Source organism: Toxotes jaculatrix, chromosome 12, assembly GCF_017976425.1.
Source record: "Toxotes jaculatrix isolate fToxJac2 chromosome 12, fToxJac2.pri, whole genome shotgun sequence".
Lineage (NCBI taxonomy): Eukaryota > Metazoa > Chordata > Actinopteri > Toxotidae > Toxotes > Toxotes jaculatrix.
Window position 1 is genome coordinate 16,553,709 of NC_054405.1, and position 13,352 is coordinate 16,567,060.

The following is a 13,352-nucleotide window of genomic DNA, read 5'->3' on the forward strand; positions in this document are numbered from 1 at the left end:
TATGCGTTAGAGAAGAGAACAAAGGACATTTTTATCCGAGTGTGATGTGAAAGTGAAAGCATCTTTCTTCAAGCCGGTTTACTGCAGCAGCGTGCCCACACATGCCTGTGTGAAAGCATCCAACTGCTGCTACTGCAGTAAGGCAAGACTCCCTCTGCTGAATCATCTGAGGCCTTGGCTCTGCTAGTTTGACCTGAAGTTATTTTTATTTTATTTTTTTTACCGAAACTATAAGTAGGAACTAGGAATATAGACAGACAGACAGACAGACAGACACACACACACACACACACACAGATAGACAGATAGATATGGCCTCAAATCACGTCCATCACGTCCACAAGATTATTTGTAGCTGTAGAAGGCCACACGCTGAAATGCTGACTCATATTTAAAGCACTGTTAAAGCAATAGAGTTAGGAGTGTATAGTACATGTTTCCGTTGTTTTTCTATAGTTATTAAACATTTAAAATCTACAGTTTTGTGTTCTTTACGTTAGGATTTTATCGTGTTAATTTGACACTCAGTGACTTATTATTTTTGGAAAAATACAAACACTTTACAGAACACACCAAATGCCATCAGTCTAAAAATATACAGACATACAAGACATATGAAAAAAATACTGAAAATCCACTTTTCCCAACACTTAAAAGGTGCGCAAAAATGTATTTACTGATACATTTTTAGAAACTGATTGATAACACACTTCACAATAAGTTAAACAGATTACAAATAGAGTTACAATACAGGACATTTCAAGCAAAATGCATAAAACAAAATAGCTTCAGAGAAAAAAAAAGATCTTAAAACTTGTCACCTGATGTCTGGTTACAGTCTGTGACCATCAAAAAAACACCATACAAATAAACAAAAATCATAACTTGTTATAACCTGGATTCTTTACACTGGTATTCAGATGTGCTCTCTCCATTTTCAGCTTCCTTTTCTTTTTTTCCTCTTGACCTGTTTGAACATTGAGAGGATTTTTTTTAGCAAGAGTGTAAAGTTAAAGACTGACATCAAAGCTCATTGGTCAACAATAGTTTCCTTTGTGACAGTATACAACAACTTGGCACATTGCATGTGAAAGAGCGACAAAATAATCAGTGATTAATGGTTTCTGTCACACTTATATGAAACAGTTCACACTGCCTCGCAAGAGACACTGCAACATAGGAAAACAAAAATAAGACTGTTAAATAGTAACTAATTAACTTGTGAGTCTAGCCTCTGGTCATTAAAGTTAGCCCAAGCTGTGTAAATCATCAGAAGTATCTGCACTGTGATATTTATTTGCATTTTATTAATTTCTTCCACTGACAGTTGCAGAAAGAGTCTCTTCTGACCTAATAATGATGTGTTGTGTTGACATTTTATTTTAAATGTCACAGGCCGAAAGCTGAATCAAACGTAAAGCTCTGACCTTTGCAGTGGCTCCATCTGTGCACATAGTGAAACTCTGTGGTAAACATACAGTTTGCTCAGTGTGTAAACTCACCCGAAAATCTGCTGCATTTGTGAAATGGTCTCCGGCAAAGCCTTCCCAAAAGTCTCCGGCAGCAGGAGACACAAGATGGCACCACTAATGGCTAAACCTCCCATCAATATGTATGGCAGTGCCTTGAAGTATTGTCCTGCAAAGACACAAAAAAAAACCCCCATAAGAAAGGCAGAGAAAACATAAATGACTAAAATAGCCTGGGTCATTATTTCTTTATCTGCCAATTATCTTACTGATTTTAACTGCTACTGTTTGGGTCAGAGAAATTGCCCTAGCATTGGTTAAATGCTCAAAACAGAAAAGAAAATGTACTCACCCAGGTAAATGATAAAGGGCGAGATGATGGTTCCAACACGAGCAGCCATGGAGCAACACCCCATTGCTGTATTTCTAATGACAGTGGGGAAGAGCTCTGATGTGTAGGCGTACACCACACAGAATGCAGATGTGATGCCAAACTTGCCCAGCATCTCAAGAAACACAGCCACACCTGGTAAATCTAAGGAAATAATAAGAAGAATAACTAATTGTAAAGTCCACTACTTACTAACCTGCTTCAGGAGCTAAAGATCTAAACAATACCTATTGGAATGAGGTGAACACAGAGGATCATAATGCCTCCGAGGAAGAGCGAAGACGACTGGCAGAAGCGCCTGGCGCAGTGTTGGAGCAGTAACAAGGCGATTATGTAAGCTGGCACCTCAGTCACAGCAGACAAGAAGCAGTTCAGGTAAGGGTTCCCATGCAGGTTTGATGTGTTGAGGATTAAAGCATAGTATCCGATGGTGATGATGACCCTGCAAAGCCATGTGAAACAATAAACGGAAAACACAAAATGCTAAACCAGCAGTGAATGTAATAATTATTTTGTATAGTCAACACTTTTTAATTTTCATTTGGGCTTGGGCTGTGGATGAAGGTTGTTTTTTTTAATCAACTTTTTGTTTTAATGTTTTAAAGATTTACGTCATGTGAAGAAATCCTAGACGTACCACAGAAGTGAAGAGAGTAATACTTGAGAGAACATATTGCAGCTGCTGAAGATGACCAAAATGTTGTACTTCTTTTCTTTTAGAGCCGATGCATCTTCAACCTGGGAAACAGAAGAAGACATGGTTGCAACAGTTAAATGAGTTAAACATGAGCCCTGCTGCACAAACACACTGCATGGTATTCTAGCATTGGATTATTCATATTGCTGTACAGACCATTAAGACATTATGTGGAATAATGAGTTACTTAACAACTTGAAATGCAACATTTTAGGAGCTCTGAGGCACATTCACCTTATGTTTATCACGTTAAAACTAAAATCATGAACTTGCTGATAAACATACCTCAGCTTGTGTAAAAATGGTCTGTGGAGCCTCTATGTTATTTTCCTTGGCAGCGTATCTCAGTATGGCCTCAGCCTCCTTCACACGCCCCTGAGAGACAAGCCATCGAGGAGACTCTGGGACTAACCTGGAGGGATGAAACAGGGATACAAAGAAATCTGACCTTTAAAGGACGGGGAGCCATCATATTAGCTGTGTGCACCATCCACTTAATTATATAAAATTCTTTTCTACTAAAGTAGTAGCCTATTTGGGACTCTCTTATCCACTGTTGGGGACACAGATGTCAATTTAAGTGGCACTAGTTGAAATCTGCTGTCATAGTACGTATTTTTTTCCTGTACCACTGTACCGCTAAATGGTGCAACCAAAATATAAGCTACTTTGGTATGATTTGAAGTAGTGAATGCAGCTGTGACTTAGGTTGTGTTAAGTTGTGCTTCTTTAGCACAAATAGTAACTACAGGACCAAGTTTCCACCACCACCTTGGTTTTTGTTTTTCCTACTAGTTTAAGAGGTCTTTAATCTGTTAATCTTTACCCTGAAAAAGTCACCGTCACCCAGCTCACTTACTGCCAATCTGATGGGATTGATTTGTATGTGAGCAAGTATCTTATCAGTAAGCTGACTAGCAAAAATTAACTGGTGGCTCTATTTTCAGTCAAGAAAGTGAAGAACAGAGAATTTAGATTTTTTTTTTCTTTGCTACAATCAGTTTTTCTGAAGGACACAACCAAGCCATGGAAAAGGTGCTGTGAAAGCTCAAACGCAACATATGGATTTTCTTACCACCACAGAGGGATGTAGATCAAGCCAGAGGCAGCCATGGGAATCAGCAGCAGCCGCCATTCACGGAGGAAGTAAGCCACTGCGGGCATTGCCATGTACCCCACAGCTGAGCTCATAAATACCCCAAGGGAGCAGAAGACCACTCTGGCTTTTGGGCTCAGAATTTCTGTACCTGTAGGCGCAAAAAATGAATGGAGAATTTGTCAAGTTGGTCACGTGTGTGTTTGCTGGAGCAGAATTTTTTTTAGTTTTACCCACCAGGTCAAGTGGGTCATTACAACATTAAGCACCTACAAATTCATCAAGCAGTATCAAATACTGCATCCTTAATGAAAGACATACCCAGTACAAATGCAACAATATAGTTGGAGAATCCCCCAGCTCCCACGAAGAAGAAAATTAAGGTGAAGACTTCCCAGCTCGGGGAGAATATCTGTGCCGTGATCGCCAGAGTTTGAAGAAACATCATTACAAAGAGTGCTGGCTTCCTCCCATACCTGTGTGGGAAATGTTGAGTAAGTCACATGATTTTATCCCTAAATGAGACAGTTTGTTTAAATAAAAAAAAAAGAAAAGAAAAATCAGACAGTGTTGTGCGTAGTACAGACCTGTCAGACATCTGGCCTGAGACAAATGCTCCTACTAGCACACCAATGTAATGGATAGAGGTGGTCAGTGGTGTTTTGTATCCATTCTCACACACCAAGTCCCACTGCAAAATCAATCAGTGCAGTTAGAACGTGAGGGAAATAACTTATGCAAATCAAGGCAACATTATTTGGTCATCATTGGCATAAGGTTTTGTAATTTAAGGAATACTGTGTTATTTTTGTGAGATATAATTTAAAATCCTTCCAGTTCAGTGGCATTTTAATTGAGTATCCTGTCAGATGTGCATCACTTCTTTTGCTCCTCTCTCAGTGGTCGGGCCACCTGTTTGCCTTGTCATCTGGTTCAGTTAGCTTCACAACAGTTACGCCTGGCTGGCAGTTATTGGGCAGTCATTTTAGTTATCAAAGTTAATTTATTTTGGACTTTGCACATATACTACAGTGAAGTGTCTGTCTGTAAAAATCTACTGTCTGTGATTTTGGTGATTATTCCAGTGGCAAAACCGTTAATAGTTAATTACAGCATATTAACTTATAGCTCCCTGAAAACTAGAGATAACTACAAAAAAGGCTACTAAATACTCTTTCTATGTGGAAACCTTAAAAACATCTTGGATGAGAAGTTAGCAGATGATTTATAGCTCACCTCTGTGACAATGGTTGACTGGTAGATTTTTTTGCTGTATGTCCACCCATCCAGACAACTTTCCAAAGGAATTTCACTCACATTCACATCCACATTTGGGATGAGTTCACGCTCAGAGTAGTTCCTGACAGTGTCCAGATTAAGCCTTGAGCAAGAGCTGCGCTTTACATTGCCATCAACCGTTTCCAATGGGATCGTGACATTTCTCCACATCTCACTGATGCTATAGTTTTCAGGGATATAGCACTCATGAGGTGGGGTATCAGCTACGAATACTATGTAGATGCCGATAAAACCATTCGGGAGGATGCTGACGGCCAGCGCAAAAAAAATCCCTAGCTGAAAACGTCCCCAAGATCCAAGGAAAGATGTGATGGTGTCATAGTCTCTAATTTTTAAGTTGCTCATTATTTCACAAAAGTCTTTGACAATTAAAAAAGTAAAAGAAGGAAAAAAGACAAGCAGAGATTTTGTTAGTTCTGCTAAGCACAAGAGAGAGTGTGCGCTACTGCTGTGTGACAGGTGTTTGAGAACATGTGAACTGCGAGTTCAGATTTTATGTGCCAGCTTCACCTGATCTGGGAGGTTACTTAGTTACATACAGTGCAGCCAAAAAAAAAAAAAAAAGTTTAATAGCATGCACAATTTGTTTGTGCTACAAAATGCTTTCAAATATATATATGAATCAGAGTTACATGTTTTCTATCAAAGTAATAAGAAAATGCATTCATTATATAAACTCAAATGAAATGAGACATCATTCAAGGAATCCTTGAAAAGGGAGTTAATCATTTTCAAGCAGGTAAAACAGTAATAAAGCCTGTCACTGTCATTTCCATTTATGTTTGAGTTGTTTATTGCAGATGGTTTAAAGATAAAGAAGCTATGACTTGTTACCTGAGGTGCTCATTGGTGGTCCTCCATAAACTATCACAAGTGACCAAAGTCCTGCAGGACAGCCGCCAGTGAGGAATTTCATTTGGTACAGATGCCTCATTTTGTAAAATAGTAACACTGGTGAATGTTCCAACTCCTGTTAATATGCTGTAATATCTGGTTTGAATTCAACATTAACAGCAGTTTCAAAACTCGTTATTTACAATCTTTGAGGGATTTTAGGCTAATTAAGGCTGGCATGACTTCTGCATTGTTTTTTTTTAAACAATGAAAACAACTCAGGCTGTGTATTTGAAGGGTTTATGTGGTCATTTTTTACATTACATGTATTGTGTGACATATATGAATTTCAAATTTCATACAAAAATCTAAAGACGTAAACATTTTTTGCAACATCTCTAAAAATTGTTTTTGAATTAACAAGCACCAACTCAGTAAAAAAAAAAAAAAAAAGTTAAAAAATGATTAAAAAAAAAAACAACAATAGTTCTTGGGAATGGACATTTGAATCCCCACTGTGCATGTTTGGGATTTGTTTTCAGATTTCAGATTCCTTCTTTCTATCTTTCTTTCTTTAAAGTGAAGCAAGGCCATCATGGAAACTACAGAGTAAGTGTTTGCACATCAGGCTTGGCTTCACGTAGTATAGGTGGGTTCCCCCTTCCTCCATTTTCTACATATTTCTTCTTTTTGGGTCCACTGCATAGCCTGTAATCGAAAGAAATAGATGTTAAAAGTGGCAAATGACACAGATAACAGAATCATAAATGACACTTTACACGTTTATATTTTCTACTTGTCTTCCTTTCTTTCATTATACTGTAAGCTTTCACATTTTTGCTTTTGAGCTTTATTTTTTTTTTAAGATAGCAAACATTAAAGTATATGGTATCATCAGAATCAGTGAGTCAACCTGTGTAGAACATGTACAGAGAGAGCACAGGTCTCTTTGATGGGTAAGAATTCATGGAAAGCGCTTTCCCAGATGCATACTCAAACCACTGTAACTTACAGGCCATTAGTTCTAGTGATGTTAGTGAAATGCACCCACCCCTGACATTCTTGCATCTCCTCCACTGTTTCTGGAAGATCTTTATTGAGGGTCTCTGGCAGGAAGAAGTTCACCACAGAGGAGGCAAGTGTGAGACTTCCCATGAGAATATAAGGCAGAGCCTTATTATAAGTACCTGTAAATAACAAAGAGGAAAAATTCTACATTAAAAAATGACAAACTTTTACTAGAATATAAATAAACATTCGTTACATTTGTACATATCACTGATGTTTTCCTGTGCAGAAGAGATTGTTTTTCTAGATACATATCAGTTCAATGAATATGTGAGATACTGTATCCGACATCTACAAACCTAAATAGATGACATAAGGAGCTGTGATACTGCCAATGCGCGCAGCAGAGGAGCACATTCCCATGCCGACGTTCCTGAGTACGGTCGGGTAAATCTCAGCGGTGTAGATGTAGACGATGCTGAAGGCCATGGTGAAGCCGAACTTCCCAGTCATTTCCAGAGCAAGAGCAACATACTGAAGAGCTGAGGTGGTGAGAAAATAGATATCTGGAGCAATTACTGAAAAAAATTATCCGAATAAATTCACCAAATTTAGCAAAATACCTGTAAAATATTTATTCTTATACTATTATATTATGTAATTGTATAATACTTACTGATGCATTAATGTGTACATCACATTCATGCTGCTGCTGGTAAAGGAGTGGCTAATTTTAATAACTGCTGCACTCTGCATGTGCTTTAAAACTGACTTTGACATTGGTTTAGTAAAGCACTTATGGCATGTACAGCAGTGTCAGCTTTAGCAATACATTCTATGTATAGATGTGAATTGCACAATCGACAGCATAGACAATAATTTACATATGTTACAAAACAGCCTGCAATCATAAACAACCTTTACTGTTTTTAGCCAGTAGATTTACATAACCAACACCCTATTACATACAGCCTACTTCTTGGAAAAAGCGCCACAGGTTAAACATGAGCACCTCTTAAGAAAGAATGACAGGTGAGAGAGAGAAAGGAAGACTTGACAAAGGTCACAAGAATGGTGACTGTATTTTTAACCTTTAGCACAAATACTGACAATATGTTGCAATATCACAACAATATATTGCATATATACATTTTTGTTGATGCAATTTGCTCAAATTTGGAGATATCTGTATCCAAAGACCTCACTGTGAACTCCTTTTTCTAAAAGTTTTTCTTTCTTTTTGTAACTTTCAACTGTAAATATAGTCCCTATATAAACAGTGCCCTATTGATTTTCCAATAACAATATTTCTGGAAAGAGATGTTGTTGATTATTCACCTTCATTGCATTAGGGGTAAGAGAAGAAATCTCCAAACTCAGCTAAAAAAAAAAAAAAACTATCTGCTTGTCTTGGTATCAAAAGAAGTAAGCGAGAAAATATTTGCTTTGTAATTTTGCTGAACTGTCCCTATAAATGTTATGCTGACGTGTTACTCACTCATCACCGATGGCTGTGGTGAGAATTTCTCCATAAATGTAATATAAACTGCAGTACAGAGTGATTTAATGTTAGGTTGCTATACTGTCACTTTACATAATAAAAAGAAATCTTACTGTCAGGGATGAACTGGATGAGCAGGAGAACTCCTCCTCCTATGATGAGGAACAATGACAGAAGTGCTCTTCTTGGACATTTCTTCAGTAGCCAAGTAGAAACAACGTAGGCAGGGACCTCGGTCGTAGCTGATAAAAAACAGTTCATGAAGGGATTTCCACTCAGGTTGGAGGTGTTCAGGGATAAACCAAAATACCCGACGTTTATTGCCATCCTGAAAAAAAGAAAAATGTTATCTGTATTATCAAGTAAATGCCATGAGATGCAGGTTTTCATTGTGAATGTTTCTACTGGTTTCTTGCTGACCTGTGACTTTGGATTTCTAATACAGTACATGCACACGCATATAAATCTATTAACACAGGTTTGATAGTTGTGAACAACCATTGGTTAGAGAAAAATTAAAAAAAAACAAAAACACAACCACTCACCACAAAAGGAGACACATCACTGTGATGCATCTGATGTTCTTGGATTTCAGAACATCAAGCATGGTGTATGTCTTGCTTGGAGGCATTGCCTGTAGCCAAAACCAGAGCAAATTTAGGCTTTGGCTAAGGAACAACTGATGCAGGCTTGAATGAGTTCAGGGTATAGGAGTATGTTGACTGTGGAATATTGATATGTGGTAACTGTTGTTTGCTGTACTTCTAAACTAGCTTTAACTAGCTAAATCAGTAAAACATTCCCAAGTGGCCTCTGCAGACACATATCAATATTTTGTTTGCAACCATTATAACATCTGTTCTGTTTCTGAGAAAGTCACATGAGAAGATTCTGTATTCAAAAAAATCATTTTTGACCATTTGTGGCCAATTCAAAGGCCACAAATGTATATCGGTGATATTAATGACAATATGTGAACCTCACCTCAAACTCTTTAAAAATTACAGGTGGAGCTTCAACTTTATTTTTCCTTGCAGCATCTCTCACTATGGCCTCAGCCTCCTCCACTCTTCCCTGAGTGATCAGCCACCGAGGAGACTCCGGGATGAACCTGCACGACAAATTTAGGTTTCCTTCAAATGTCAGCAACATAAGTTGTTTTTGTCTGCTGTTATACCTTGAACACTGACTATCCCCACATAATATTCAGGCAGAAAATATAGAAATCAGTAAGAATTACGAGTAACATACCACCACAGAGGGATGTAGACCACAGCAGTCATGGAAAGAACAGCAAGCAGAGTCCTCCATTCTCTGATACCATATGCGATCCAGGGTAGTGTCATGTACCCAATGCAATAGAAAAGGAAGGCCCCGAGAGTTGTGAAGAGCACTCGCATAGTCTTACTCAACAGCTCCGTTCCTGTCCAAGACAAAATTGTAAGTGACGTGCATGAGATTAAAGAGATAACCCAAAAGCTAGTGAAAGTAGTCAAATTATCCATCTGTTTATGTCTCAAAGATCAAATCCAGGATGAGGAGTATTTCACAATGCATACCTAGAACAAATGCAGAAATATAGATGGATATCTGGGAGGCTCCAACAAAGAGGAACATGATACAGAACATCCTCCATGAATGAGAGAAGGACTGAAGCAAGACCGAGACACACTGAGCCCCGAGAGAGATGAAAACAACCTTCTTCCTCCCAAACCTGAGTTGAAAAAACAAAAACAAATGAAGCATCAACAGTGATCCACAGACAGTGCATTTAGAAAATATTACAGAAAAATGCATGACTGCTTTGTCCCCTTTTGTATTGAATATAAAATTACATACTTAAAAAAAAAAAGGAATGTTCTTGACAGGTGACCCGATCCCAATGCAACTCAGTGTTTGTGAGTGTTTGTCAAACTTGCTAAAGACCAGGCTGAAGTTGAAAAGCCCACCAAACAAGCAAGAAGTGCAAGACCTCTGCAGCACAAACCAGGCAGATGTCTGTGAGCAGTAGCCTTCACTATTCAACAGCTGTTTGACCTCAAACAGGGAACGTATGGAAAAGAGCATTTTAACAAGCAGTTATGCAACTTGAGGACTGAGGACATCAAAGCCTCTCACCCCCCATTTCTTGAGTGCACAGTTTTCACAGCTGCAGAAGAGATGAATAGTTAAACATACAAATGTTCCTCACTGCTGTGTCCTGAGACACATGTGTTTCTACAACCCAAGCTACACGACACTAAAGTGTGTCCGGACTGAACCCTTAAAAAAACTGATATCAAAAACTCCACAAAGACCTACAATACTCTGACAGAGTTTAACAACTCTACACTAAGCACTTAATGTGCTACTTCTAGCAGCTGTCTCCCACCTGGTTTCTGTGGGCAGGAAGCATAATCAGTACAAACCAAGAGATAAAAATAAAACAAAACACAGTGTTATAGCTATTAAACAAAACAAATATTCAGCAGCGATTAAAGTCCAAATTTAAATAAATATTACAAAAAAACTATTACAAACAACTGGTAAGGAAACAATTGTGAGGCCACATTTAGAAGACGTCCTGTCCCCTGCTGACAAATTTTAGCACCATCCACCGCCATAAATATTTCACAAATTTGCCCACAGGTTAAATTATTATTGGAAATATTCATACAATTCCCGCAAAAGACAAAGGCATTTCCATATTTGTGTACCATCACTGTAAGAATGGCAATAATTTCAATGGAGTAGACTTCTGTTTTAGTGAACACAAATCCTCTCTTGGAGAAAGTCAGCTTCAACAGTAGATGGGGCTGTTGTTACAATGATAGCTATTCAGGTCCAATGAACATTCACCACAGTGTGTTATCCTCCCTTACTAAACCACAATTCACTTATTAGTCAGTGATTCATTTTCTATTTTCATGAGAATTTTCTTAAAACTTCCTCAACTGTCACCAAAACATCTTGAATGATGAAAACCCCTCAGATAAAATATCACACCTATGTAGTAAATGAGTTTAACAAAATTCTACACCTTCAGTGAGTTTCATATTGGAATATAATAATATAGACTGCATTTCACTGATCACTAAGGATGAAGTACCTGTCAGAGAGCTGTCCTGAGATTAAGGATCCAACAAGGTATCCCACAAACAGAGTCGAGGATGCAAAGGGAACTTTCCACTGGTTGTCACAAACAAGGTCCCACTGTGAAAAGATGTAAATTACATACATGTTTAAAACAGAAAAGGAAAACAGGCAACTGAACACTTTAATGACTAACACCTTAAACAGAAAACACACATTCACACTTACCTCAGTGACTATGTTGGATTGGTAGATCTCTTTGCTGTAGTTCCATCCATCTAAACATCCCTCCTGCTCCAGGTTAGTGAGGTTGACATCCCTTCCAGGAATATATCCTTCAGCAGAGAGGTTTCTAACCACATCCAGCCTATATCTGCTGCACTGGCTCTGCACCTCTTCACCATCCACTATCGTAAAGGGAATGATGGCATTTCTCCACTCCTTGGTTAAATTGACATCTGGAACGACACAGTGGTGTTTCGGAGTGGCTCCAACAAAGACGATGTAAAGGCCGTTGAATCCAGTTGAGACGAAAACTGTGTTTAGGAGGAAGAATGTGATCCAGAAGTAAGGACCAGTCTGTCCGAGGAATGCAGTGTCTTCATCATAGTCTCCCATTCTTTGTTAAAAAAAATTACCTCCCTGCTCTAGAGGGAGAAAAAAAATGACCTCTGAAATTCTTCAGAGTATGAGACGTTGTATCCCTCTTAAAGTCTTCAGCTTAGCACCACAGTGGATTGAGCTCTCCGTGGGGCAGAGTGAGCTGGTCCCTCAGTGGGACGGAGTCACAATTCAAAAACTTTTTCAAAAACAGTTTCTAGTCCTGAGAGTATAAAACCTCCTTTCCAGGGAACGACTTCACTCCAGAGTGACCCACGGTAAGACTGCTGGATACACCGACTCTCAGTTTATGAGCAGACAGGAAAACTACTGATCTGAGATTAGTGAATGAGAAAGCTCTCACTCATTGATTTGATTTGATTTACTGAAAGTAAAATGATCAAAAGCTTCAGAGTGGCCAGTCTACTCAACCAGCCCCTGCACCACTGTGGTCAAACTGGTATTTTCTCCAAACAACATTCCACACTATTAAATACCCCAAAGACGTGCACGTGCCTGTACTCTAAATGTTGCTAAGCAGCATTAACACTGCCATTGAACTATTTTTAAGCCCCACTGCACTGCAGAGGCAAGCAGAAACTGTTACAATTCTGTATGTTGCCTTTAAAATGTATAATTATAACACATTATATACCAATATTAAAACACAAACTGCTAGCACCATGTGTTTGCCTACCCTTCTTTTGAAAGACTTTTGTCAACATTTGTTTCCTCTCTGCTCGTCTTTCTTTTCTCTTTTAGGAGGATTTCACTTTTTTTCTTAATGACATGTTTAAATCAAAGCTTGTTTTCAATCCTCAGCATCACTACAATAATCTGTGGAGACAAACATTTTGCCCACCCTACTACATGAGTGGGCACCTCTCAGAGGGAGAAGGATCCCTCAGACACTCTAATATTGCTATACAAAAATAGTAGCTCAAACTTCTGCCAACTTATAATGATAATCATGTAAAATTTAAAAAAGAATTGCATATAAAAGCTAAGGTTTAAGGTTTAATGTCTTTTTGACAGCCCTTCTCATGTTGGGGCCTTAGTTTAACCTCCCTGCTATGCCTCTGGTGATACTACTAATCAGTTTAATCAATACTTGCATGAACTTCCTTTCATTAAGACAATCAGGAATCTTTCAGCAGAGCTACAGGATGCAAATGTTTACTCTCCATTTGCAAGGCTGTGATGTTTTTTCTCCACACACATTGGCAATTGAGGACATTAATATGTGAGTAGATTAGATCATGGTCACCTATGGTCCTTTATCACTGAGGACACCCACTGGCTTTAAGAAACAACTAATCAAAAGTCCACAGACTGAATGATCTACCCCCCTGTAAAAGCATGAAAAGATCTGGCTGTCTGATTTA

The 13,352-nt window shown here is 38.5% G+C and overlaps 2 protein-coding genes across 2 annotated transcripts; both read right to left on the minus strand.

Annotated features, from left to right (window-relative positions):
• Positions 1 to 888: 888 nt before the first annotated feature.
• LOC121190483 (solute carrier family 22 member 4-like) lies at positions 889 to 5,297 on the minus strand. Its single transcript, XM_041051264.1, has 10 exons — positions 4,890 to 5,297; positions 4,241 to 4,344; positions 3,975 to 4,129; positions 3,633 to 3,804; positions 2,843 to 2,969; positions 2,498 to 2,598; positions 2,088 to 2,302; positions 1,822 to 2,004; positions 1,503 to 1,638; positions 889 to 967 (listed from the first exon to the last, which is right to left on the minus strand). Exons 1-10 carry the CDS (start codon positions 5,295 to 5,297, stop codon positions 889 to 891), a joined length of 1,680 nt encoding a protein of 559 aa, XP_040907198.1.
• Positions 5,298 to 6,388: 1,091 nt separating this feature from the next.
• slc22a5 (solute carrier family 22 member 5) lies at positions 6,389 to 11,985 on the minus strand. Its single transcript, XM_041051263.1, has 10 exons — positions 11,596 to 11,985; positions 11,384 to 11,487; positions 9,855 to 10,009; positions 9,547 to 9,718; positions 9,280 to 9,406; positions 8,841 to 8,929; positions 8,409 to 8,623; positions 7,154 to 7,336; positions 6,838 to 6,973; positions 6,389 to 6,494 (listed from the first exon to the last, which is right to left on the minus strand). Exons 1-10 carry the CDS (start codon positions 11,983 to 11,985, stop codon positions 6,389 to 6,391), a joined length of 1,677 nt encoding a protein of 558 aa, XP_040907197.1.
• Positions 11,986 to 13,352: the final 1,367 nt, after the last annotated feature.

Excerpts from the sequence above, each read along its gene's own strand:
- slc22a5 (XM_041051263.1), bottom strand. The coding sequence starts at position 11,985 with ATGGGAGACTATGATGAAGACACTGCATTCCTCGGACAGACTGGTCCT. Across the intron at positions 11,488-11,595 it reads AATCCAACATAGTCACTGAG|TGGGACCTTGTTTGTGACAA; the intron begins GTAAGTGTGAAT and ends ATCTTTTCACAG. Across the intron at positions 10,010-11,383 it reads TCAGGACAGCTCTCTGACAG|GTTTGGGAGGAAGAAGGTTG; the intron begins GTACTTCATCCT and ends TTTTCAACTCAG.
- LOC121190483 (XM_041051264.1), bottom strand. The coding sequence starts at position 5,297 with ATGAGCAACTTAAAAATTAGAGACTATGACACCATCACATCTTTCCTT. Across the intron at positions 1,639-1,821 it reads GCCCTTTATCATTTACCTGG|GACAATACTTCAAGGCACTG; the intron begins GTGAGTACATTT and ends GTGTCTTTGCAG. Across the intron at positions 968-1,502 it reads CAAATGCAGCAGATTTTCGG|GTCAAGAGGAAAAAAAGAAA; the intron begins GTGAGTTTACAC and ends ATGTTCAAACAG.